The 27,996-nt window shown below is 39.5% G+C and overlaps 1 protein-coding gene across 1 annotated transcript; it reads right to left on the bottom strand.

Moving 5' to 3' along the window:
- Window positions 1–12: 12 nt before the first annotated feature.
- On the bottom strand, window positions 13–27,990 carry lrrc75bb (leucine rich repeat containing 75Bb). The gene is made up of 4 exons (XM_020629777.3): window positions 27,447–27,990; window positions 21,315–21,443; window positions 17,688–17,800; window positions 13–2,378 (listed from the first exon to the last, which is right to left on the bottom strand). Exons 1-4 carry the CDS (start codon window positions 27,729–27,731, stop codon window positions 1,778–1,780), a joined length of 1,128 nt encoding a protein of 375 aa, XP_020485433.1. The 5' UTR covers window positions 27,732–27,990; the 3' UTR covers window positions 13–1,777.
- Between the last annotated feature and the right edge of the window lie 6 nt (window positions 27,991–27,996).

Below are 27,996 nucleotides of genomic sequence, written 5' to 3'. Positions count from 1 at the left end.
ACAAAAACTCCACAAAAGGCAAGTTTTTTTCAAATCATGTTTATATTGGAAGCAACACCAGGCACATACACTTTTACTTTAAGGGAAGGATGTTGATTTAATGAGGCAAAGTCAAATTCAAGGAAATGTACAAATGTGTTGATCCTGACAGTGATTTGTACAAAAGTTGATGGTTGATCTATGAAATCAAACAGTTCAGCTAAAACATTTTCACAGAGAGAAGTTTTTTTTCTGTCAACAGCGACCCATAAAACAACAGCTTCCACAGTCAGCGAGGAAGTCGTCCTTAAAGTGCAAATAAGTAAACATTTAATTTCTACAATCAAAGGTAGAAATTTACTCTTCATGTCCACAACACTCTCATGCACACAGACACACACTGTAAGTATGCACCCATACACACATACACACACACACACACACACACACAAACAAACGGACACACACACACACACACACACAAACAAACTGACACACACAGACAAGCATCCTGTTAATTAACATCCCTGTAGACATAAACAGACTATCCTGAAAAATAGCATGGAAATCACATTAACATCTGTAAGCAGGATGAAATGTTGCGTTCACATGCGGCAAGTTTTATCAAATACCCCCCAGAATATTCTTATATAAGTAGTCATAATAAACCACATGTAATCATGCTCTCTTACGGCGGGATCTGATGTTATTTCTTCAATTAACAGTCATGCCCATTTAATTATTTTTTTTTTTTTTACAAAAACAATAACTTCACATTTAAGAAGAGACAAAAATAAACTGCTGCATGATTTCCATGCCACAACACAGATGTATGTGCACACAGAGCTGGTTTTAGATTTGTTGTCAATTCTGTGTTTGCCTTAAAAACATTTTGAGCATCTTTCACATTGCGTGTGGTCTGATTCATTATTATCACTCATAAACCCAGACTGGACAAATTATCTGGGGCTAGTCCTATTTACTGAGAAATAAAAAGATCCTCTCCGCTCAGCATCTGAGCCTGAAGGGACCTAACGAGGCCTGATAGCAGCAGGAATCAGTTCATCGCCAGCTCACACCCCAACTGTGTGTGTCATTTTTGATTCTGTGTGAAGAACCAAAAAATAATGGATTCAATATGCTTTATTACATATCACCACTCAGCAATTATTTCAGAATGGGGGTTAATAAATCCTGTGTAATGACAGAAATATGTTGGAAGCAGAATTTATGACTCAAAAAATATATTATGGCCAAAATATTGGACTAGTTAAAATAAATCTTAATTTGAAGTAGGATATGAAGCTTCTTGGACTTATTCCTACTTTTCATAGAAATGTTGCAGCAGGGCTGAAGTTGTCAGAGAGACAGATTCAGTTGGGTAAATATGCTAGGGGAATCAGCAACTCGCCCCCTTTTCTCATGCACTACTATTGAGATGCCCTTTTGCAAGGCACTTAACCCCTGGCACCTCCAGTGGACATTGGAAAAATCTAGAAGTTTGAACCTGCAAGAGCACAATGTTTTAGAAACTCGATACTCTGAAAACAGCATAAATGTTTGGTTCAACAGCTCCTGGAACAATGAAATGTTGAATCATGTAAATGAGGTCTTAGTGCCTGCCTCACACTGTAGAGCATCCAGGCAGACACATTATTTACACAAACATGTGGGTCACTGTTAGCTTCTGCCACAATAACATCTGCCAACAGAGGAGGTCCGACTCAGGGTTGAGGTGATTCTGAGGGATATAAGGGGCACTCAGTCTAAAAAAAAAAAAAAAGCAGCACTGACGCAATCACCTCCCACAGAAGTGCAATGATACACTTTTTGATATGTTTTCTTCTCTGAAGCCCCAGGATCGAAGCTCCAGTCTGTCCTCCTCCTCTCGATCATCCTCATCTCCATCGCCTTCCTCACAGAGACTGGGCTCCTCCACAGAGGTCTCCATGTTTGGTGTGGAGCCACTCATTGCCTGAGCCTCTCTGTACTCATAAATGGTTGGGAGGCTGCTGCGTAAACCGAAACGACGTCGCAGGGCCACAAGCAGCGGCTGCGGCACAGTAAAGATATCCACATTGTTACCCAGGTCAACCCAGGCCAGTTTTGGGAACCTCTTAGGATCCTTCACAGCATCTGTCAGGTCTTTCAGGATGGCCATGGTCAGACGGTTTCCATTGAGGGCCAGTATGGACAGTTTGGGCAGGCAGCCGAGCGAAGGCAGCAGCAGCCTTAAGCTTTCGTCCTGCAGCTCGGTGAAGCTCAGGTCAACAGCCGACACTGCGTCACTGCTGCTCTGCAGGTAGAAAGCCACGCGATGGACGTCTCGGCCAGACAGCGGTATGCCTGAGAGGTTCACCACATCACCGGACAGTTTCTTCTTCAGGGTGGTCTTCAGACTATTTGAAAAAGATCAAAAACAAAACACACAAGCGTTGTTAACAAGATGAATCTTGCCAAAAAAAGGCATTAGTAGCAGACAGTTTGAAATATTTGGTCTTTCTTCAGCAGTGGCGTGTCGTTTTCAAACAGGTTGTTAAGACAAACGATCTTTACTTACTGATGCTGAGGTTATTGATTAAAAAGCCTCTGTTATGGGACTCCACACAGTACCACTTATACAGGAGAACTGCAAAGTATGCAACAAAAAGAAACAGCATCCACCAATGGAGTGTGTAGTAATCAATAATGTAAAGTAGAACATTTGCATTTAAATGTGACTCAGTCTCAGTCCCTCAAGTAACAAATTCGCTCAGCCACTGTCAAACACTAAAAAGCACCAGCTGTTTGCAGGTTTGGGGCGTCACGTCCAACTGCCTCAGTACAGACAACCTTCAAAGAAATTAAACAAATATATTAATGACTTAATCAGACAGGAGAAGGTAAAAAAGTAAATTCACCTTCTGTTTTTTTGCCAGATATGTCACCTTTCAACAGGCTGGGGTGTCATTCATATGTCATTATGAAAGCAGGGATTGAGAAGAGACATACATCTTTTTACTGGGTTTAAAAAAAGGTCACTGTGTCTGAAGTTTTGTGAGTGACATATGAATAGTTCACTATTGAAATTTGCAATCTCAAGGGCCAAACATTTAATCAGAAAGCTCCCTAAAAGCTTTATATAGCTGTTGTCCCCTTACATTGTGGACGTTTTATCTGAGACCTACAGCACATTTTAGTTAAATATTTCTGTTGGAGCTCCCCTTAAAGTATGAAGCTACCACCAGTAGCCAGCTAACTTAATTTAGCCAACTGGGTCAAAGTCCAACAACTAGCTTAAAAGCTTCACTTTATGGGGGTGACTTTGTGTTCGGAAAAATGATTTCACAGCTGATAGGGTTATTGAAACCTCTATCATGTCAGTACAATAAAACTACCCCCAGCTGTAAATGAGCTTAGCTTACCAAAAAGTAAAAAAAACAAGGCGAAACAGCGAGCATTTTCAAAATCAAGAACCTCCACAGGTGACAAATTACAATATTTCAAATTAGCAAATTCTAGCAGTGCTGGTAGCTGAATTCTTTTGTACTTCTAATAGTGTGGTTAGTTGTTTTCACTGCTATCATTACTAATGGTAAGCTAGGTTAGCATTTTGCTGGCTGTAGCTTTAAATGTTTTGTAAACACAAGAGTTATAATGTATGCCAACCACAGTAGAAGTAAATAGGTTATGTTAAAAATGATCAAACTTTCCTTTATATTTTTTCAGAGCTCTGTATATGAATTTATTTGAAATCATTTTGAAAAGGCAGGGGGACAAAAGCACAGTTGATGCATGGACAATCACACAGTGGGACAAAACTGAGCTAAGACCAAGAGTGATAGAGGCTAGTGGTCGTTTCTTTCAGCCCAAATGACTTCAGACAAGGTGTGAGAGGAGTCCATTTCAAGGAAAAATACTACTGTTGCTTTCACAGGTGTCAGATTGGATCATTGTATCCCTAGCTGCCTGGGATCGCACTGAGCACTCTGAAACAAAATGTTCCCTTCGTACCAGCTTTGTTAAATATGCATTGGAGAGCTTTAAGTAAGCTCCATGTATGTGATGGCAGCAATGGTGAATAAGAAGAAGCCTGCTGCAGTGCATTAGAAATCCTTTCTTTGTAGCAACATTCAGACTTGGAGAAAGTCATCGGGAGGAATCTGCCAAACAAATGACAATGAGGTGGAAGAGTGGGAGACTTTGTTTAAAAAATCCGACAAACAGTAGAAAAATGTTATGGTTAAGTGGCCTTAAGTTTATCCTCTCTTTGTCTTAGTCCTGTTTGCCTTTGCTCGTCCCTCTGCTTCCTCAGGCACAATGAGGATTATCCATGCCTCGCTCTCTGCTCGGTCTCGGAGCTTTATAAATCGGCAGGCTGCACGTTTTACATCTATCAACCTTTCTGCCTGTTAGGGGAAAGAAAAAGATCTGTCGCACCACAGAGATGTGATTCGAAATATTATTGATTCCTGGAACAGCTCTCTTTGTTCTTTGCCTTTTCTCCCGATTCTGCTCTCTTTATTTCCTGGCCTCTTAATTTTTTTATTATGACTGTTATCCTCTCTCTTGTTCTGAATTTGATCTGCAGAAGCACCTGCACCAAATTTTCCACATATTACTTTGCTTTTTGACCCTGAAACACATAAAAATATCCAAACAAAGGCTGTTAGAAGAAAAGAAACAATGATTGGTTTAAATGCAACCTGTAAAAATGAGCTGCAAATAGCCTTGGAATAATTATTTCATTGCCTTATTATTGTATTATTTTTGCCTTTTACCAGTAGCTTCTAAAAATGCCATTGAAGTCTGTCTGCTTCTGCATTGTTTTTGCACACTCCACCACTCGGCTTCAGAAGGTTTACTGGTCCTCTGAGCAGCTTCTGCACTTAACTATAATGAAACTGATTATGAGCATCGACTTTGGTTCTCTTGGACTTATTTATAGGAGGACTTTCCTTCTCGTGTGTTGTGGTTGTTTTAGTTGGAAGAGCTATTCTATATAATGCAGCTAAGCGCAGCATAAGGGTGGGCTTTAATTTGCCTTTAATGAGACAGAGTCGATGACAACTTCTTTCTTCCTTCTCTGCTGCCTCCTGGCACCGTGGGAGCAGTTCCACCCACAGGTTGCATGGCTGGGGGCACAGCTAACATTACTGAAGCCTCAGTGTTCACTATAGTCCATCAAATGATAACATTAAAAATAACACAAAATGTCTCATCTGGTCTCTCTTGATGTGGCTGCCATGCTCGTAGGCAGTGGTGCATATCCTCTTGGACCATCTCAGACACAAACAACTTCAAAGGACAGTCTACCCGCATAAACATGAGAGCAAGAGAAACAACAGCATGCCCTGCATTGGGACTCATTTAAGAGCAAAGAACTGAGGGAAATCCATTTATTGACATCCTCAGGAGCAACTGATACAACAGTGCAGGAATCTAATAAGAGCTGACTCTCTTGTGTCAAACTATTGGCTGCTAAATGTGGGTTGAGGCAGACTGTCTAATTGCTTTTCATAGCCTGTCTTTCCTCAGGGATGTTGTTAACTTTTACACACTGTACAAGGGTCCTTGCTGTTCTATAGTTATGTAAACCCCAGAGGTGGGAACCAAACATCTGGGGTGTGTGATGTGTAAATGGAGTGCAGGTAGAGAGACCCAGCTTGCAGAAAAGGTCACAACAAAACCAGCGATTGTGTCTTTTAATCATAAGTTGCAGAATCTGTGTTTAGAGATGTACACTGCTGAATAACCAGTGATTGAAGCGCTGTTCACTGCAAACTGTAAGGGACAGAGGTGAGACTGAAGAACAAACATACAGTTTCCTGATGTATCTTGCAGGCTGCCAGTGTTGATGCAGAGGCTTATTCCGAGCATCAGCTGACCAGAACCTACCATAATAATGCACCCCCGACAAATCTGGTACAGCCTTCTCTTTCCACAGCAGAGCGAAAATATACACTATACATTTTAAATTTCAGATAATAACTGACATTTTATTTCCCCCCAATATTTAACCTATGGCAACTAGTGTACTATGGGACGATGTAAAGATCAATCCAAAACTTTAAGATTTGTTAAAAATCTTAGACAAGGTTATTAACTATATTCTAACTGCACACGTGATCTTTGTAGCTCATACTTGCAGGTCTGTTGGTCTGGGCTGAAATGGTTTTTCTGAGGCTGAGCTATATATCATGATAACTTAATTTGTTGTCTAAGAGACTTTACAAAACTTAAAGACTCTCCTCACAAGTAGTTTGTTTCCAACTTTTTAAACAGCTTGTTTACCACTTGGCTTTTTTCTAGGTCCCTTTCCATTTCCTGGCTATCTGCTTCTGTATGTATGTTGTGAAATGATAACTATCCAGTTTGCTGATGACATGCAACTCTATTTATCTGTATATTTATCAAGAATTGCAATCAGCTTGATGTTCTTGAAGAACTTTCTCACTAATATTCTCTGATTCAAATAGGAAATGGAAACTGGAACATTTCCCTTGAGCCCCGTACCAGAGATTTATGATTTCTCTTTGATTCTTATTGTGCCAGCTGATAACTATGTAAAAGATCCTACTTCAATTATTTCTTTGACATCATTTTCTCTATTCTGATTTTCTTGGTAACTAGCGGTTCACCTACATATATGTCCAAAGGCATCAAACTCTAACCAACAGCACCTCTGGCCCTTACTTTTTATCCTGTGACATTGCGTTTGTTTGGTTCATACAAAACTATTTAATGGTATTTAAAAGAAGACTCATTGTGGCTTTATAGGGGATTAATATGTGCTTTGGAGCAGTGACTTTTCCCCCTTTGAATAAAGTCAAGCAAACAGTTTTACCTGTTTCAGTGTTTATGCTTTGATAACCAAAATAACTGCTGTCGCTAGATTAATCTTTTCCAAATAGACATGAGAATTGGAAGTAGTAAATCTTCATTTAAACTTGTGAGTGCAAATAAAAAACGATTAGACAGATTATCAAACATTCAATACTCTTTATAAATCTGTGATTCATACATTTAAATATTGACTTTAGTTACAATAAGCCAACTATATATGAAGTGTGTCTCAACTGCACCCAAGTAGCTCCAGTAAAGTCTCTGAAACCATAGAACAGTGCTTAAAGAAGGAATGTGCAGGCAAAAAGAGAGGTCAAACAGTTAAGTATATTTACTTAACCAACTCTGATAATACTGACCACCATCCATTATTAAATACAACATTAAATAATGTGAGGGGGAAGAATAACCCAAACACTCCCTCTGTCTCTTGATGAATTACTGATTCATGAGAGTAAATGAAGGGGAACATGTAATCTGTGTGGGTGGACAGATTACAAGTTTCTTCTGCAATTTGCTTTTAACTCTCACCCTGGTGGCAGAATATAGAAGAGTTGTGCCATTCTCTCTTTGAAAATGCCAGTATGTTTTAATGTATGACAATGAACATGTTGGCTTGACCCTTTCAACTCTTTTGAAAACGTTTACCACTCCAGCCTTCCATCTCTCTTCAGATTAAGTGTTGAGGGAGTGTTTGGTGTCATTGAAGGGGAAACCGATTAGCTAAGCAGGGAAATTGAGAAACTGCAGACTAATTCTAATGATAAGCACTTAACTTGTGTAACATTAAGAGAAACCAGATTCACTGGAGACTTTCCTGACACTGAGTAGTCCCAGACATGTTTCAGAAAACGAGTGATTACAGAAATCAATGGATCGTCCTTGACCTCAAATAGAGAGGCTGTAATCTTTTCTGGGGATGTACTGTATAGAATCATTGAGATGGAAACAGTAATCAAAGGTTTACCCTTTATTTGTATATAAACCTTTAAAAGAAGAAAAAAAGAAACTTAACAAAAAGAACAGAAACAACAAAAAATGTCAAATAAGTAGAACTGTAAAAAGAAAAAAAAAAGTTTAATGCGTGATGAAAAAAGAGCATACAAGTTCCTAAAATGGTTATTTTAAGACAGACACTAAAGTGTACACAAAGGCATGTTTAATGCCCAACAGCAAAAGCAGACTTCTCTTTTTTTTCCAAAGATTAATTTTTTGGGCTTTTTCGTGCCTTTAATACAGAGATAGCACAGTGGATAGAGTCGGAAACGAGGGAGAGAGAGGGGGGAATGACATGTGGAGGGGGGTCACGGGTGGAAGTGAACCCGGGCGTGCTGCTTGAGATGAGAGTCTCAACACATGGGACGCGCGCCCTAACCATTGCGCCACCAGTGCGCCCCAGCCTTCTCTTTTTTTGTTGTAGATTTGGAGACCTTTGTTTGCTGGACTTTAGGGAGGTGCGGGTATTGAGCCAGATCCTGAACTGCTTTAAAAGTAATGAGTAAAGCCTTAAAATTTTTTTATAATGGACTTGAAGATGCAAATAGGCTTAAACTGAGGTGGTGTGACATCTTTGTTTCTAAGATGTTGTTTAAGAAGCTTTTCTTAAAGGAAGCTTGTTAGCTCGATAATTTATCCAATTTTTTTTGTACAAATAATGTATGCTTTGTATTCATTACCTAAGATCTGATATAAATCAAATAGCATCTCCCTTGGGAGAATAAAATCTGTAACACAAATTCCAATTTACTTCCTGCTGAGCATGCAGAGACAGAGAGACATTCCACTCCTTGCAGGGGAATGAAATAAAAGCACTTGAGAAACATTGGATGTGGAAGCTGCTCCACAGACTCTTGAGATTGGTCAGATTAATGTCTGCTTCATCAACACTTTGGTCCTGACCTGTTTATTCCTTGGGTCGATCTGAAATAGCTTGCCTGTAGGCATGTGTATAAAACATGAGCAGTCGTCTTGCTCAGCCGTGGGAGAGCCTATGAGGGTCTCCTGTACAAATTCATCCTTGAGAAGTAAGCAGCTTGTAAAGAACTGCTACTCTCTTTATTTCTGCGTTTTTCTCTTTTATCTGAGTGTGCCTTCAGGCCTGTGACTGCAGGCTACACTACTGAACATTTCCCAAAACAGTTTGTTTAACTCAGTTTTAGTATCAAAAATGTGACTCAAGAGCCTTGGGACATTTTGGCCTGTGTAAATGAGAATCATTTACAGTCACTCTAAGCTGAAAATGTAGTTAAATTAGCCTCATCTATGCAGCTGTCACAATAATACTACGGTTAAGTAGGATATGTACTGGCAAATCTGAAAGTGGGGATTTCATACACCATCCGGTGTCCTCCAGTTTCTCGAGGATAATAGCACTTTTTCTGGGAAGGAAAAAATAGCCTTGAAGCTAATTTGGATTAAATTTCAGTGAAGCATTTAGCAGCAGGGCTGATTAAGGTTTCCTTCGTTATATGTTGGAAATGGAGCTGCTTCAGGCTGTGCTATGTTCTGACATTGCAGATCTGTCACTTGGTTCTAAGAGACTTTGATTTTCAAGTTTTGGGGAAAGTAGTAATGATGTCAACACAGAGTGAAACAGAAGCTATTAACAACACATTTGCCCTTCGAAAAGAAAAAAGTTATTTTTCAGAAAAAAAGTGAAAATATTAAAAGGATGTTTTAATTTACTAACAGCTAATTCCTTGAAGGTGTCACACACGTTTTGTCATTTGTCTGGAGTGGCTACAGATGTGAAGGTGGAGTTTTAATGAGCTCTGAGTAGGACAGAAAAGGACTCAAGTGAGTGTAATAAATCTTTTTTTAGCTGTAAGCTACTCCATCAAAAAATTCTCATGGGTTATTAAGACATGAATGTTGAGAAAAGATGTCAAGGAAATTACACTTTTTCCTCAACACAAAAAAAACAACATTACAAATGTGTAAAAGTGTACTAAGAGAAATATAAAAGACGGAAAATATGATCTACTTTCTCCTGAGAATAAGATGATCTCACTTTACTACTCTGCTTATCTCTGTTTACATAAACATAACACAAACAGCCCACTATAGATGTGACATAATAATACATGGCTTGTGACAAAAGATAAAAGCATATTTGTTGCCGTTGTGCCAATGGTTATGAAACCTCTCAGTACAGAATGTTCTATAATGCAACTATGCAGCGTGTAAAATGCAAAATGTACTCCTCGGGTGAGCTATAAATTCACCCACCATTTGATTCGATGTGACAAACTAGACGCTTATAGGAGAATTCCGCGACAGAACACATAGAAAACAGTTTGCATTATATAACTGTGTATATCATGGAGGAGTGAGCCTGAGTGTGCCACACTGTGTCAAGGCACAGTTATGAAATCAGCATTAAAATGCAGGGCTTCATACACACACCGAGGGGCTTGATTGTGGGGAGTGATCTGTATCAGGCTCAAAGCAACAAGACCCACAGATTATCAAAAGCACAACAATTCTTGTTTCTGTTATTACCCCGGAGCAGCAGCAGCCTTATCTCAGATTTACAGTTAAAATCCAATCAGTGAGAGGTTAACAGTGGTTTAATCCCTGGAGAAGACACAAGGAAGCCCTGAAATGCAGTAATTTAAAGCAGCGTAACACAAGTTTTAAATTGCTGTTAATAATTAACATGTGTCGCTTTGATCAACAAGTTTAATGGTTGTGATTATTTCATTAAAGCTAGGTCCCGTAAGGTTGAAATGATGGACACTGAGCATCTCTTCCTTCTCTACTTCATCCACCAGCATCTCGGTCTGTACTGTGGGAAGTCCTCAATTATTCATAGACCAGGATGGTGTCTAGATCTTTAAGTCTCTATTAAAAGTGGAGGTCAAATAGAAGTAGATTGAGTGCACGGTGCAGTCAAGTGGAATACTCCATGTCTGAATGGAGTAATGACCAGAGAAAGAAAAACCTTTTCAAAAACCAGACATCTGTGTTTGTATGTGTTTGTCTACGACACAAATGTATACTTTTCTCATATTCTTTTCCATTTTTGTCTGTTTTTTAACCTCTCTTCAGTAGTCAACCTTGTGAGTTACCTAGAGGTCAACCCTGCTGAGTCAGAGCCTGATTGGCCTTCAAGTGCACACCTCAGGGGGTGACTGGGCTGCAGAAATGGGTCATACACTTTAAGTCAGATGACACATGGGTCAGTGTACACGAGCTACAAATGCAGTAAATGTAGTAAAGAAGAACTCTGTCGTTCATTTTTCCAGCTATGTGACAAAGAGTAGGTCTGATTGGAGAAGAGGTGAGATCGTATTATTATTTTTATTATTATTATTATCCTGAGCTGCAGGGAAAAACATAAGCTTTTACTACATGGTAAAAAACCCTGGATCCAGTATGAGACCATGAATGGAAATAAAAATATCACTCAAAGTTTGTCAAACAAACAATTGGTAAATTTTCAATATATGAATGTTTTGTAGCCTGAGTACTCAGGTGGACCCTCACATGTACTCAGAGAACATGCAAACTCCACACAGAAAGGGTCCTGTCAGACACAGACTTGAACCAGGAAACTTATTGCTGCGAGGCGACAGCACTAACCGCAGCACCACTGCGCAGGCCTTATCAGTGCAAAATGTCATGGTTTGCCATTTTAATATCATTGAGTCATTTAACATATACTGTAACCATACATTTTAACCTTAAGGTAGAGAAAATGTCAAGGACAACAAAGATACTAGCCATGAATATCAGTACAAAGTTTCTCAGAAATGCATCATTAAATTGTTTTGCGATATTTCAGACCATGCACCAGAAAGGCAGACCCTGCCGTCTACAGAGCTAAAGACACAAACAAAACTCTTCCACATAAAAGCATATTCTTTGTCTCTTGTTCATACAGTATGTAGGCCACTTGAGACAACAGCTTCATCATTTATTTCTTGTTGCTCACGGCTATTTATATGAAATGTTGCTGGTTTGTTGTGCAAGTTCAGAATCCTAAAAACCTCAGGATTTTTTCAGTTTTACTTTTTTTTTTAACTTGACTTTCGATGAAAAAACCTCTCCCAAAAAGGTGCAACGCTTTCATTTGCTCCCATTAAAAACCTGCATTTCGTTTTAGAATGATTTTGTAGTCATCTATTCCTCCTCCTAGAAAAAGCAAAAGAATATAAATATAGTCACAATTACATGCCAAAAGGGCTTGCAGCTTGTTGTAGAAAAATGGCCATTCAATTATATGAAAAGTGATTTTAAGATTAATTTTAGATTAATTATTTTAGATATGCCCAGGTGTGATTGGACAGTAGAATATTCTTTAATTAGGTCACAGACACACTCAATAGTTCGGACTGCAAAGGTTGAATATGTAGAGCTTTGACAATATTGCTGTGGCCCTGAAAGGATCAAGTCAAAGAGAAGGGCTCAAAATAACAGTGAGGAGGAGAGCTAGGAGGGATTTCTTTAAAAAATGAGAGCAAATGAGTCTGAGCAGAGCAGGAGAGAAAACGCAGAGAGATTTCAAGTGAGCAATTCTTTGGTGATTAGCCGGTGAAAAGCCGCAAAGGAGTCTGGACTAGAAATGTCATCGTTGAAGAGGAGAAAATGGTCATAAGCATCCCCCACTTCACAGATGTCCAAAAAAACTTTCACTCCATGAAGAAATATAGTCAAAGCCAGGATTTCCAGATGGCTTTTAGCTGGCTAATACTTCACAAGGTATGATTCAGAAGTGAGAGGATGATGCCACTAGAGGAAATTTGTTTTTTTCTTGAAGTTTATAAGCAAAGACAGGTCCTTATCCTGCTGATGTTGGAGAGACTTTTTCTAAGCAGACACACTGAGTATAAAAAAGCAGGTCACAAGTGGGTGTTTCTCTGCTTCCTCCAGGATTTCTGTGGCAGCAGAGAATGAATCAACGTTGGAGAATATTTGAGGATGAGGACTCATTGGGGTTGATATGATAACTCTGAGAACTCAGCGGGAAATAGGTTTTAATTTGTTAAATAAGCAATCTAAACAGATTCCTTTAAAATAATGAGGAAGGATGAAAACCTCGATGAAAATAGATGTTCTGGCATCTTTGAGTTGAAAGTAAATTTGGCAACCATGTCTGTAAAGTAGAGCTAATAAGAAAAGCATTGGCAAACATTTCCCCATGTATGGTCCAATTTAAGTAAAGTAAGTCAAATTAATTTTCCAGCACCTTTTAAAAACAGATTTCCACAATAAAAGTTTAAAAGGCAAATCAGAGACACATCAAAAATAGAGAATTACATTAAAGCAGACATTTAACAAATAGGTCTTGAAATGCTTTTTAAAAATGTCAACAGTGTCCACAGTACTCAGTTCTAGTGCAGGACCGATCCGAAGTTTAGGACATACAACCTCAAAAGCACAGTCTCTTTCAACAAAAGTGAAGATGATAAAACATCCAATGCTTTCAAGTGAGGCTGACTCAAGATTTGAAAGACACTTCTACTGAGACCTCTCAATCAGGATTAAGGTATTACAACCCCTATCTTCCTCAAGTCCAAATGTGGTCTTGTATGGCTCCTAAAAACAAGATTGCAACAGCTGAAATGCCAAACTAGAAGCTTTAAAACGGTAGTCAGTAACTGAAGTCATGTAAGCTATACTGTACATCCACTTCTTTTATGTAGTCTAAGGTTGAAAGGGGTAACTCTTCAGAGAAAAGGTGAAGACGCATACAAAGAAAGGTAGGTTTTAATTAAAGCTCAAAGTAGTCTGAGGATCTGGCTGCAGACACTTCAACGTGACGCTTTCTAGCTTACAGAGAGACGGTAGGTCATCTGATGCTGTTTGTGGCTGGGGACGAGCACATTTGAAATGTATGAATGTCTAGCAATCTGAGGAGGGGTCATGCTGATTAAAAGGAGATCAGCATATTAGTAATGTTGAGACAGGCTTTTAGGAGACATGTGATGGAAATACAAGTTGGAGTTAATCAGAATCAGTGAAAATTTTGAAAAAAAAAGGATTCTGAAGGTTGGTCCCTAATTGGGGCTTTGAAGCTTAAATGAAATCTTCCTGTCGTATCCTTGTTTGCATATTGAAGAGGATGAGGCATGTCGAAATTCTTGTTGAAATATCGAGCAGGGTTTATTTTTCATCAAGTTTGACCTTTGCTATATCAAATATGATGTTTGTGGCTTTTTCAACATGTTCATGATGTTAAAAGGAGCAAAATGTAACCCTGACACGTCGTGTTTAAAACGGGTACTGAAGTCCAAATTTTTAAACATTGAAAAGAGCAGTCTCCCTCCTCCCCCTCCTCCGTGGAGTCGATGTGCATGAAGGTTATTATGTGGCCGACACTGACGCTGCATTCTTACTTCTCTCCGTTTTCAAAAGCAATCTCCAATATTTTATCATAGTTTTACTTTTACCACTTTTCTGCTTGTGGATCCTATTAGAAATATGCTGAGCTTTTTAGGTCGGGTAAGATCAGTTATATCTGAGCCAGTTCACCTGCTTGCTTCCATCTCTGTAGCACCGGTTCGTTTGACGTTTGCATGGCAAAACCGAGAGGCGTCCACCACAGCCACGTGGGGTTGCCTGAAAGCTGACTACCCTCTCAAAACGAAAACAAAACCATTCCACACCGGAATCGAAACTTAGGAGGAGGACATACTGGCTGCTGCATTGTCGTCAGAGAAGCCAGCAAATACATAGCATGATATAGTGAGGTCATTTTATGATATCTTACATATTGGTACTTTAAATGTCACCAGATATGTTATTGTGTGTTGCTAAGTTACATATGAAGATCAATTAAAGTGAAATAACTTTTGGAATTCCTGTAGTTTGAGCTGTAGGAATAAAGTCACTTCTGCATGAGGTCTGGGTCAAATATGAAGACTCACACAGACTTTTAAAGCTCACCCACCGCTGATTACACCTGCCCAAACAGCTGTCATACCCACAATTTCTTTCACCCCCGTCCTCAGTCTGCACGACCTGCACGACTGAACATTAACACTTAATCCTGTCAGTGGTTCTGCTGAACGCTGTGTTCTATGCTGAGTCAAATACAACGAAAATTGCCAGATGCACAGATTTTCTTCTATACTTGGAGTGATTTTACTCTCCAAAGCTTAACACGAGAATTCTGTCGTCTTCTTGAACCAAATTCATTTCTTGAAATGCACTGAGGACGTCTGTGATATCTGTTGTAAAAGCCAAGTATCAATAATTTCACTGCAGTAATGACAGGTAATAAAATAGCACTCGCAATTGGAATACAATCTCTTCAAAATGTGCTGCAAGGGCAATTTAATGTGTAATAAAAAATATGAGCTTAATCAATCTGAAATTCAATACCAATTACAATAAAATTAAAACCTCCACTGGGGCAAAACAGTACTTCTCTGAAAGCTGGCACAAGCAGCTGCAGAGACCTAAATGATATTGTTTTGACAGAATATTCACAACAACACAGTCACTTCGATGTTGCAGTGTTATAAAAGCAGAGCAGGCTTGAGTAATAAAAACTTAAATCATGACTTATGTGTTTTTGCAGAATGATTTGCAACCAGTTGCATATATTTCATTCAAATAATTCAATCAGACATGATTGGAGAGCAGACTGCAATACACTCCTCGAATGATCAAATTATCTTTTCACTATTACTTGGAGAAAATGGAAATCCAAGAATGCAATATAGGATGCAGTATTTATATACTGTACACACACACACATACATACACATATATATATATATATATATATATATGCATTTTTCTTTCCTAAACATGAAGAGATCAAATTCACGATCGATACAAAGCAAGGCAGGATGAAAAAGAGGGAAACACATGGTTCTTATCGGCAACCTTGCAGTGATTCCGCCTCCCCCGGTTTTTATTTCTCTCCGTCTGACAGAGTGTTTCCCCAAGAGCCTCGGCTCAAACTGCAAAGCCGCTCTGTGTGGCAACTGTTGAACAAAATGGACTCTCACAAGACGGAGAGAGAAAAAAATCCCACAGGAAACGAAGGGGAGGAAGAAAATCAATGCATCGAAGAGAATTTAAAACAGGAGAAATGGAGGAGTTGGGAGAAAAAAAAAAGGATTAGCAAAGCAGAAAGGTGAGGGAGGAGGAGACAGACTGAGAGAGTTGAGCTAAAAGGAAAAGATCGATAACAGAAAAGCGTTTGATACCATGTAAACTGTGTTTGAATGCATCAAAAACATCCATTTCTGCTCGTTTTAGTAAGCTTTATATTCACAGGGAAAAGAAACAGTAGGGGCTGGTGTCTGGATGCTTGCAGCAGAGGCTGTGGGAGAGACTGAAGCTTGCTAATGAGCACACTGGGAGATTCTGCCTTGTTGTTCTGTTGAGTGTTGTTTCAAAAATATTGCAACCAGGAGACTGGGGCGGGACGTTCACTCCAGCTGTCAAAAAAATCTTTCAATCTGGGTTAATTGCTTGGGGAGAGGGAGCCTCATCATCATGATTAGAGAGGTTTTTTTTTTCTTTCATTACATCTCCACAAATGCACCTGTTACTTTCATTGAGTTTAAATCTTTTTAATTTTTTAAACTGCAGCAGCAATCAATGTCTGTCTGGCTGACCTCTGGTGGCCTGCAGTTTGATGATAGTTGTCCAAGTTCAACTCAACCCAACTTTATTTGTCCCTAAAGGGCAATTGGCTTTGCAGCAAGGCATTAAAAGGATGGACAAATACAAAAGACGGCTCCAGTTTAAATTGTGCAACCATGACCCGTATCTAAGTTTCTTGTTTGTCTCCTAATCATCCTCTGAGACAGTTCAGTAGTAAACATGAAAGCTGTGCTGTAGTGTTAAAAAAGTCTGGGCTGTTAAAGTCTCAGCAAACACATCTTTTTTTGCTCCCTCAGTTGGTGTTAAAGCTGGTGTGAGGCGGGTTTTGCCACCATAGTATCAGGTGGGAATCAGTTTCTGCAGCTGAGAGGCAGGTGTGAAATTAGAGGCACGATGCCATTGGTTAATAAATTTGACATCCCTCGATTACAGTAATACATGACTTCAGACTGCATCTAGGGTTTAGAGGAACACCTTGACGTACCAAGAAACAACTAAAGGTAGAATTTAAGTAAAGACAGAGATTTTTTTCACAGTAATTCATTCACACAGTGAGGGATATATAGCTGTGTGGTGCTTGTCAAATAAGCTTACAGTCATTATAGAAAGTATAATATAAGAAAAAAGGAATAAAACTTATCTTGTGTTTAAACAACCATCTGTCATTATGGTAAGAAATCCTGCAACAAGCGAAAAGAGTGATCTTTACATGAAAAACACCCTCAACCTTACTAATGTAAGGTGCCATTTTTGTAAATCTTCCCCTGGAAAAAAACACCTTTTCTGTTCAGGGGATCAACATGTGGAACGCTATACCTGCAGAGGTCAAACTGGATCCAGACTGGGGTCATTTTAAACTCAAACTGAGTCACTTCTTAAAGAGGACTTGTAGTCTTGTATGATCTTCAGTTTTGTAGTCATTGCTCTTCCTGTTTGACTTTGTTTTATTGTATGATAGTTTATATCCTGTACTGTTTTGTCTGTTTATGGTTGTGCTTGTTTGCGTCTGTTTTATTTGTGTCTATAGTTGAATTTAATGTGTTTTAAGGGCCCGTCTACTGACAGGCAAATTAGCTAATGCTATAAATGCTATAGTGTGTGGCAGTGGTTTACTTGCTCCAAACTTGTCTCTATACAAATAAACATGAAGAAGAAAAAAAGTACAAACCACCAATGTTCACCTTGATAAAGTGAAAAAGTCTTTGTCAGAATTTGTAGAGAGGCTCTTTATAGTTTTATGAATTGATACCTTAAATTACTTTTTGTGTTAACTATGGCGGAGGCTGAGTGTCAGGCAGCTGAGAGGACTCACTTACCAGGCCTGAGACTTCCTCCTGGGCACACTCTGCCTCGTCCACTTAGAGTGAGGGGTCAGGTGGTAGATAAGCTGGCGGCAGATCTTGCTGGTGGACTTGAGGGACTCAGTCTCCTACACAACACACAGGAAGGAAAGGCGTAAGATGAGAAATGAATCTAGTTCATACAACAAAGTGAAACCATACAGCTGTTTTTTTGCATACATTTAGCTAACCCTTTTTTGTGGAGTCATAAAACAAACCACATGAACTGTATATATTATATGTTGGATGTATAAATACTGGATGCCTGATCTCACTTTCTTATTTCCTGCGAACTTGTACTGATTTTCCCACAGTCACAAAGTCTTTCTTTTCCTTTGAATACAGCAGCTTCAAACATTTCCTCCGCAGAAACATTAATTTACTTTCCCTTCTGCCTGCCTCTTTGCTCCATGTCTCGCCTCCCCCTCCTCTCTTTGCTCTCTTCCTCCTCCGTCAAAGCCTTTAAACGGAATGGGTTGTGCTGAGCAGGACAAATCTAATTAATGGTACAACACGACAACAAGACAGAGGCAATGTGGCGAGAGAGGGGGAAAAAAAAAAAAGAAAGACAGGGGCAATTTACCTTAAGGCAATTAAGCATTCCTGCTGTCGCTTCTTTTCTCGGGCGCCCAAGCGAACATGCCTCATAGTTTCCAACATTCAGTGCTGCTGTTTCAACCGTTTGGATGAGTGAGCATCGTGTTGCAGCGGCGCATACTGATTTGCGATGAAGAAAATGTGACTTTGTGGCCTGGAAGTAAATGTACACTACTGTAGCTCTATGAGCATTAATCATGGGTCTGTAAACCTGAGTGCATCAAACTAAATATACAATAGATGAGCTGTCAGAAAGTGATGACCACATGTCATCTCTCAGCCCTCAATATGTCCTTGAATATATAATATAAATAAATGTCAGTCTGGTGGAAAGTAGTGGACACTGAAGCAGCTGCCAGGCCTTAAATTCAGCACATTGCTTCTCTACATCCCCATCACGTCTGACACGGTCTCTGCCACGGGTCGCCAGCCAGTCAGGAGAACATGCCTGCCTCTTTTCTCCCGTCCTCCTGGGCTTTCCTCGCCAAAGCAAACAGCGATAAGATTAGAGTTTCTTACAGGTGATTATCAGCTGGACTCGGCGAAAGAAAACTAGAACACTTTATCTTGAGGCAGTTCATCTTTTCCTTAAAGAGATAACTGCAGACTGAAGATAAGTGCAATGGCTGTCGGCTCTGTGTTTTACAGCCACTCTGAGACACACTCTGGTGTCCTTACCCTCCTGATATCTGAGTTTGCAATGTAATTTGAATTCTAATATCTGATTTGTATGCCACAATACAAGTGGATGAGCTGACTCTTGATAAATCGTGATCTAAATCTCGAAGGAATAGTGCTTTGTTACATTGACATTATGAAGCCAAACAGAAATCATATACTATGCATAAATGAAAAGGTTTTCTTATTGATTCACTAAAAATGTAGGGCTGTAATTTCTGCGTTCACAAATAATAATAGCATGAAGGAACATTTGAAAGCATCAAAAATCTTTAATTATTTACACCTCTTTGTGTAAAATGAGTCTCCAGTCGATCTTTATATCTCTGGACTGTACTTTGATGGACTAAGTATTGGGGTGGTGACATGGGCCCAGTAAAAAATGGACATAGGCACCATAATGTCAATCAATTCTTTGTAAACTGCCTTTTTGAATCTTTGAGTTTGGCATTTGTTTTCACCACCAAGTTTGTTTTCTGTAGTCAGAAGTGATCATATTTGGATGACGTGGTAGCACCGGATAGGAGCCATGGTCCTCTGTAAAGGTCATCTATCCAAAGCATATTAGTCTTCACTCATGGCTAATTCATTAGCTGAAAAATAAGCCTGTTCATTTTACTTCCTGTGGTGGTTGTTTAATCGAGTAGTTAGTGGACTAAAGAAACTAACTTTGTGAAATAGAGCATCTTAAAAAAAAAAAAAGAAAAAAAAAAGACAAAAGGCAATGGAGAAGTGTATGCCTAACCTGCTTCACCTTGTAAGTGTGAAGTTGCTACAACGGTGAATGGAACAAATTATCTTCAACTCACCTTCTCTACATTTCATTTGTGGGTTTGCTAGCTCATATGTGCATTCCAAACAATCTCACTGTCACTTTTCATTAAAAGAAGGAGATAGCGCTACCTGGTGACATAGCTATGGCTTATAAATTAGCATTTTCTTACCACTCGTTCCTCCCCAGCTCCTCTCTCTCAGCCATAGTGCAGGGTAAAGTTTTAAATTCATGCCTTCAAATGAAAATAGTACACTACCACGACAAAAACAACAACAACACACCCGCCCTGCTAAGATTACCCTCCTCACACCTCACACTCGCAGCACCAACTGGACTCCAGCTTCACCAGTTAGATCCCATTTGCAACCTGTACGATTCCTCAAAGATCTCTAAATGATGGCGTCAACCCCATGATGCCCCATAATCCTCTGTGCACCGGAGTCTGTGGCCCTGACCCTGTTGACCTCAGACTGATCCCTGCTGGTAACTTGCCCACACTTTTCAGCATGAAGCAGCCATGACAGATAATCTCATACACCTGCGGGTCTTGAGCACAGATGCTGCCTGTTGGCCACTGAGCTAAAAGGGCAGAAGGGAGAACAGACCACAGGGTGCCACTGCAGAGCCAAATCCTGACCCAAAGTCTCCCTCAAGCCTTTTAACTCACCCCTCACCTATCCGGAGTATGTAGGTATCCACTTTATAGCTGGATCAAAACATCAAATTGATCTATTTTAGGTCAAGTTGTTGGAAGTTTGTCACTTTGTTTCTGCTGTTGTTTTTGATGAATGATAGAAAAATGGTTAATCTAATTCTGAATCATTTTTTAAAAAAGGAAAAGTTTTCTTAAGTACACTTTGATGAGTAAATATCATTGGCCGTGCAATAAACCCCTTTAACTACAAACATGTTTTTTATGCTTTGGTTTATGTATGGGTTAAATTAAGGGGGTCGTGTATAAATCAATAAACTTCATACATGATCACAGGAGTGTTTGTTAACATACAAAGAGCAATGCCAGCTGGAACGTCTCTAATTTTCTGCTAGGGTTATATTTCCTATAGTACAAACATAAAAGAGGTTTCAAAAAAGGGTTTCTACAAGATCAATGTTCAAATAATTTGCTGAGTCAATAACCTTTCCCCTTTTAAACCTGGTACAGATGGTGAATCTGGCAATAGTTTACAGGATCCTCTCGCATTCAAAGTTAATATGTCATCGAATGCTAAGCACATTACACAGAACCAAAAATGCGTAGTGATCTAATATGCTAATGGTCAAAAGAACTGAATTATCTTTTCCCATTCTTCTTAGTGCTTGTTGCTGTGTTTGAAGAAGGCAACCTGACACTTCAATGCTGCTACAACAGCATGCCAACAATGTGACACATGCACTTCAGCAGGGCTAATAAATGCGGACGCTCTGCAGCTCGTCTCTCTGGTTCATGTGCTGTTAATTAACGTGAGGTGTTTTGTGTTCGAAACAAAGAGCGGCTGTTTCATAATTCATGAATGTAACAGTTAAAAACCGACATGAAAAAGCTGGATTTTTACCCTTTTTGGACACTGAAGGTCCCGTGCAAGACTGAGCAGCAGCTCATGGGAAATGGGGTCCACCAAGTTGAGAAAAGCAGCATTCTTGTACAAAATGTCATTGAGGGACGTTCCCTGGAGTCCCAAATCCTGAAAGAAAAGATAAGAAAGGAAAGTGACTCAGTTTACCTCTCACCAGAACTTAAATGTAGTTACAATTCATTAATTATTTGCCGAAAAAACACTCATCTTGATGTTGCTTGATTTAAAATTCATGAGGCATTTCATGGCTATTTAGATGAAATAGATTATCATTTTCTAATAGCTGTGATCATGACCCTCTTTCATCCTGCCCTCTTATCACACTGCAGCTGATTGGGGGTTTGCCATTAAGACTTGGCTGCTAACATCAAATGGTTTCATTTATATCTGTGCATATACTGTATGTGTGTTTTCAGATATATCTGTGGGCGTTGGGATTAAGGTTGAAGCAATCTAAAAATGAAGTTGTCTTTTTTAAATTTTATTTAACGTTAATAAAGAGAATAAGGTTTCATTTGCAGGTTTTGGATGTGTTTTGTCACGCAGGAGTTTCTATCACAAGAAGGGAAAAAAACAACTCTTACTCTGAGAAAAAACTTTTTGATTCCAGTTTAATGCGTTTATGCCTTCCATCTTCAATTTTCAGGATTGCAGAGCAGGACACAACATGTAATCTACATCATCTTTTACTCATGAACAAAGATGTACACAGTAGAAAGCTACATCCTCAGGTAATGCTTCAAGTGCTGACGTGTCATTACACAGTTTGAGAACTAACATTTTCAGACACATCAAATAGTCTCAGCGGCATGCAGCATCCCCCGCATTTTAAAGGGAAGATACTAGCACTCACACAAACACACGACAGAAGAAAAAAACCAAGAAACAGCAGGGAAGACAAGAAACGGCGTACATGAAACAAAATGATGAGAAGATGAAAGGTTAAGAAGAAGAGGGAAGATCTTCAAAGAAAATTGCCTTTTTAGACATAAAGCTGCAATTCTCACTTAATCCAAAACAACTGTAAGAAGATGATTTCCCCCACTCAAACATCATGGTATACCAGCAACTGAAATACTGCAACTTAATCAAAAAAACAAACAAACACAGCAAACATGTTTCACTGGACCTTAATCGTCTTGCTTTCAGCAATGCTCACTTTATGACATGTAAAAGTGAACAACCAGAAGCTGTGGGGCTGAAGAGTAAATACTGTCAGCTTTATTTGAACTGAAAAGCTTTTCAAACAGCCGGCTGGAGGTTGAGACTGTGTAAAACATGCTCTATACGGCTTGACAGCTCTAATACTTCGGGGCACAGTGGAAGCAAAGAGGAAAACTCCCATCAGCATTTTCTCCTCCTCCAGCTTTTGGGTTGATTTATTACAGCTGAGCTCTGTGGGATTCCCTGACGCTGGACTATCCTCCAGACCAGCTCCCTCTTCAGTAAAACCTCATTTAGTCAAGCTGAAGGCACCACATGTGTCCATAAATGAAAGCACAAAGTAATCTGAAGATGATTTCATTATGATGATGTGTCTTAAGCAGCTGCTTTTTGGAGCAGCTCTAAGAGGGATTCAGAGCTAAAATGTGTTTTAAAGATCTGATACAGGGGATTAGTTTGACTGATCTTGATCAGAAAAGCATGAAATGTCTTCCTATTTGTGCCTTCAGATCTTGCTACAAATGTCCTCTTGAAAGCTGCATATCTAATCTGACATACGCCTTGTCACAAAGAGTCTGAATAAACGGATGTGCACCGAAACGCAGGATGTCATCCCACACATGCAGTTCATTAGAATCCAATTAAACATATTTCACAGTGTGACAAATCCAGTCCCACAGTTTCCTGCTTCAGTGTACGAAACATGTTGGGACTGTCAGGTAACAAACCCTCCAACTCCTTTTTATTTTATTTTACTTTTACTTGACTTGTTGTGACCTTTAGAGCAATCACCCAATGCTGTTCATGGTTGTCACATGAAAAAGTACTGAAAATCTGTTTCATCTCTGAGAGGCGAATGCTTTGCCAGCAGCAACAAATGTTTGGTAAGGATATCTGACAAATAGGACGAGGTCAACATGTCATCTTAGTCAAATGTGAAATTGCATATGAATGATGGTCTTGTCTTTCACACTAAACATGCACTTAAAAGAGCAATTTGTTCATACTGGTGCATCAGCAGACTGCCGAACATATTACGATAACTGTCTTAAAATGTTCATTTGGACTAAGTTAAGTTTTATTAAGAGTCATTGACTATCAACAAATTCTCCAAAGTTCAGTCTTTGAATTAAATATTACGCTCTGTCACTCCAGCACATACATTTTTATATTTTATTAATGTTGCAGCTACATGCCCGAAACAATGACTAAAAAAACTTGACAAATCTCAGTTTATAAGGAGTATACCAGAAACTCATTTTATTTAAAATAGTAAGATATCAAGGAGAATATGCCCATTACATGTTCCTAATACGTTAGTAGAGAAAATAATATTGCTCTCATGTCTGTATGGTAAACAGACATGAGAGTAGGCATTGGCAGGTTAGCTTAGTCTAGCATAAAAACTGGCATTTCGTTGGTTAGCATCCTTTGAAAGACCCAGCCTTCCTAGCCTGTGTAGACCGCTCAAGCCGAACTGAAATAAGACGGCATGGTCTACGGAGAATTTCCTGTTTGTGTCACCAACTGTCCCCGCCCTTACCCTGTTGCCTAGCAACCTCAAACTGCACCAGAACTAACTCATTTATGAAGACCATGAGACCACTGCTCTTAATCTTTATGAATGAATGAACAAACGTCAAGCAAACATTGAAATGCGTTCAAACTAGACAAGACTCAGTGATTTACTAAGCTATACATATATTGATTCCTGTTTGATTTCTGACATTTTTTGGCTTTGTATTTATTTTAATTTATAGTTTATCTTCATTGTGTTTGGTTCTTATCAACTAATCTTTAGATGTAATTGTGAGATTTATGCCAATTCATAATTGTAATGTCAGATGTTGAGTATAAATAAAGGTTTAGAAAAAGGAAAAGAAAGAGCTGGCACACAATGAATCTGTTGTATTCAGCTAATATGTTTGGCCAAGAAGAATGCGATAGATCCTTCGTTGGCCAAGGAAATAAGGACACATTTGAATGCCACATTGAAAGGAGCCTTCAAAATGGGACATCCTTCACCACATTGAAGTGATGTAATTGGCCTTCTAATGCTGAAGGATGCAGCCCTTAAATAGGGACATACTGTAGCCTCCATGCTAAGCTAAGCTCAGCTAACTAGCAGCCGAATGCTGCTTTTTACCAGACACAAGATTAACATCAATGTATTTTGAAACTCTACCACAACAAACGAAGGCAAATGTGAAACTAAAGTTGCCACATTTATTTTAGCCATGAAGGCACTGGTGTTACATACATCTTGGTCTACTTTACTAATATGATCTATTCATTTTCTTTACTGCTCATCCTGTACGGGGTCTCAGGGGACTGGAGCTGATCCCAGCTGTCATTGGGCAAGAGGCAGGTTATATAAAGCCAATAAATGTCAAATAAGCATGTCTTTGAACTGTAGGAGGAAGTTGGAGTCCCTAAAGAGAACACAGGCAAGGGGAAAGCATGCCGACTCCATGAGAAAGGTCCCTGTCTGGCCAGAAATTCAAACCAGGAACTTTTCCTGTGGGGCAACAGCGGTAATCATTAGATTTATCACCGTGTTGCCCTTGTCTACTATTATTCCCCATATTTAGCATGTATAAATATGTTTACATTAAAGAATCAGGATGCATTCTTGACAAGAATCTTAAACCTTAACCCCATTCGTATTTCTTATTTTACTATTTAACACTGGATGCCCGGTACTATGAGTCAGAAGGCACAGAATTCTGACTAGAAGTTATACAAGGTAAATTAATTAAGCAAATAACACGTGTGCTGAGGAAACTGACCTCAGACTTCAGAAAGGTAGTTCATTCACTACAGAGACCACCTTAATTAGTGCCTTTTCCACGGCTGCACATTGGTTACTTAGTGTTCGGGTTGGGGAGCATAATTGATACGAGCAGTTGCTGATTCTTTGTTTACTAATGAATATCTAGAAGATCCCAAACTAATTAACTTAATGGCCCAGAAGGCAGATATGGGGTGGAGATACAGTGTGGGGGCGCTGGTGTTATTGGTTTCCCGTCGTAATGACTCCCTCTAAACAGACATGTTCCCGCATCTATCATCTCAAGGTGATTATCTCCAAATCCATCCGTCTCTGAGAGGAGAAGGCTGCTTCACTGCTTAAGAGCAACAATAAGAAATCTCCTGCCAGGTTTTTTTTTTGTTTAAAGTGCTGAAGTATTGTTAGTCAGACACTTGGCTCAAACCCCAACAACATACAACAGAAGCAGTGCTCTGGCTTCACCTCAGCAAGAGATGGAGAGTGTATTCATGCTTCGTGAGCAGTTCAAATGCTGAGCTTCGAGGAAAGCTGCCCCTGCTCACGACCAACAAATGCACAAGTTGATCTTTAAAATATTCGTTCTTATGAGATATCACAGACTGCAGGAGGACTTTAATCAACCTGGACAGACATATTGAGGTCTTAAAGGAAGCTATGCATGAGTCATATCCCTCCTGCTTCATACAAATATGAATATGAATGTTTACAATGAAGTATAAAGCTTTCTGCAGAGAAATATAGAGGTATAGAGGTAAATCCGTCTTAAATGCAGACACCCACAGCTTTTCCTCAGCGTCGTTTTTCTGCTTTAATCTCCACACACCTGTATAATTTATTCTATGGTAGTATACAGATGGGCAGGGAGTTTTCGTGACAGGGATGCCCTCTTGATCAGAACTGCTTTTGTCTGAACTTCGAAACTGTGCTCCTTTGATCCGTGCACATACCAGAAGGCAGAGGAAAGCTCAAGCTGAGCTCTAAAGTCTGTTATTTTCCCCTCCTCTCTCTAGTTAGGATACATTTTAAGAAAGTGAGGATTAAGCTGAGCAAGGTGCTACACAGGAAAATGTAACGGATGTAAAATGAAAAAGAAAAAACCTCACTAACTTCTAGTTGAGAGCTCTGAAGCTGATGACAATGAAGTGTTTGCATAATGCTGTGAAATGGGGCCATATTTGATCTGTTTAACAGCAGAACTGAGTTTTTATGAATGGCTTCTTCTTCTTTTGTATTTGCAAAATTCACATTCTCTTTTATCGTTTATCAAACCCTCCTTTGAAAAGGAACGATTGAACAACAGCAGAAGAAGAAGAAGAACAGACATGACTTGCGGTGCAGTTATACAATTTATAAACCTGAATAAAATAACCTGTTTCCAGGAGTCTGTAGGTTTGTAAGCTGTGAGAAACAAATATTAAGGCATTTAATCAAGATTTTCACAACTTTTCATTTACAAAGCAATATCCATCTGAGCAAGTCTTCCTTTATTTGTTTTTTTATTTCGTTTTTTGAAAAAGGCCAACACATAATACACTCAGTGTTCTGTGTTTATTGGAGCTGATTGAATATTCAGATCATGAACTTGCTGGCTTCTTTCCCTCTCAGACAAAACAGGTGGTTGATTCAGACCAGACTCTCACCCACTGAGGCTAAAACCTCATTATAAACTCTCCTTTTCCCCCTCCGAATTATAAGCAGACGGCGACAGAGTAGGCTCAGTATTTGCTCTTTATGACAGTAAGGCTTCCTTTAATGGTAACATTTATTTAAAAAAAAAATGGTAAAGGATTAAATGCCTTTAACTTTTAAAAATTGACTTACACACTGACACCTGCTGACACATAAAAAGTGGAATATCATTTGTTTAGCTGTGCTTAGCTTTATGATGCAGACAACACTCCTAGGCTAGCTCATACAAGTGGAAATAAAAACTCAGCAACATCATGTTAAGCACAAGTTGAGCTAGACAAACTTGTTATTGTTTCATAACTTGCAGATAAACGATAATATGCCTTTTAAAGGTGGATTTAAACTAACTCGTATGCAACCCACTCAGTGCGTCAATTAAATTAGTTCCGTCCTTTATTGACCACATTTAAGGTAAGAGCAAACACTTTTAAATCAACTCGGTGCATTATAGAAATGTAAGTTATCACCTTTCTCAGGAGTTTTAGCACTTCGGCCGCCTGCTCCGTCTTCTGCTCCCGGAGAAGCCGCTGGATGTCCCGGATCCAGGCCACCCGGCGGACGTACGGGCTGTGGTTGGTTTTCCGCAGCATCCCCGGGAGCTTGTCGGACCTGAGCATCAGGGAGGTAAACAAGAAGTCTCTTCTGTCGCCACTTCTCTCGCTTTCCACCGGGGTTTCATTCCTCTGGCGTCTTCTCTTTGACAATTTGCTTTCCAAATCGAGACTTCTCTGCCTGGTCAACTTAGAACCCATCACTCCTGAGAGGATGTGTCGAAGCAGGTAGTGGAGAGAGGGATTTCACAACATGCAGCCAAAACATCACACTTTCCTTGTAGCGAGATAAAGAAACACTCATGTAACCTCAGCAAAAGCAGTGTATGAAAGTTTTAAAGCTACTCCTGAGTGTAAAGCAGCACCGTAAACAATGTGTACGCGGTTTCGCCGTCGTCCCCCTGCGTTCATCCGTCCATGCACTGCCTAAGCACTCTGGCATCCTTTGCTTTACTCAGAGCTCGTG

Source organism: Labrus bergylta, chromosome 17 (genome assembly GCF_963930695.1).
Source record: "Labrus bergylta chromosome 17, fLabBer1.1, whole genome shotgun sequence".
Lineage (NCBI taxonomy): Eukaryota > Metazoa > Chordata > Actinopteri > Labriformes > Labridae > Labrus > Labrus bergylta.
This window is presented reverse-complemented; position numbering and strand designations above follow the sequence as displayed.

What these genes read in the sequence shown, in the direction of transcription:
- lrrc75bb (XM_020629777.3), bottom strand. Translation starts at nt 27,731, where the DNA reads ATGGGTTCTAAGTTGACCAGGCAGAGAAGTCTCGATTTGGAAAGCAAA. An exon ending in TGCTAAAACTCCTGAGAAAG is followed by an intron (nt 21,444 to 27,446) that starts GTGATAACTTAC and finishes CTTTTCTTTCAG; the next exon opens with GATTTGGGACTCCAGGGAAC. An exon ending in ACCTTCAGTGTCCAAAAAGG is followed by an intron (nt 17,801 to 21,314) that starts GTAAAAATCCAG and finishes TGTGTTGTGTAG; the next exon opens with GAGACTGAGTCCCTCAAGTC.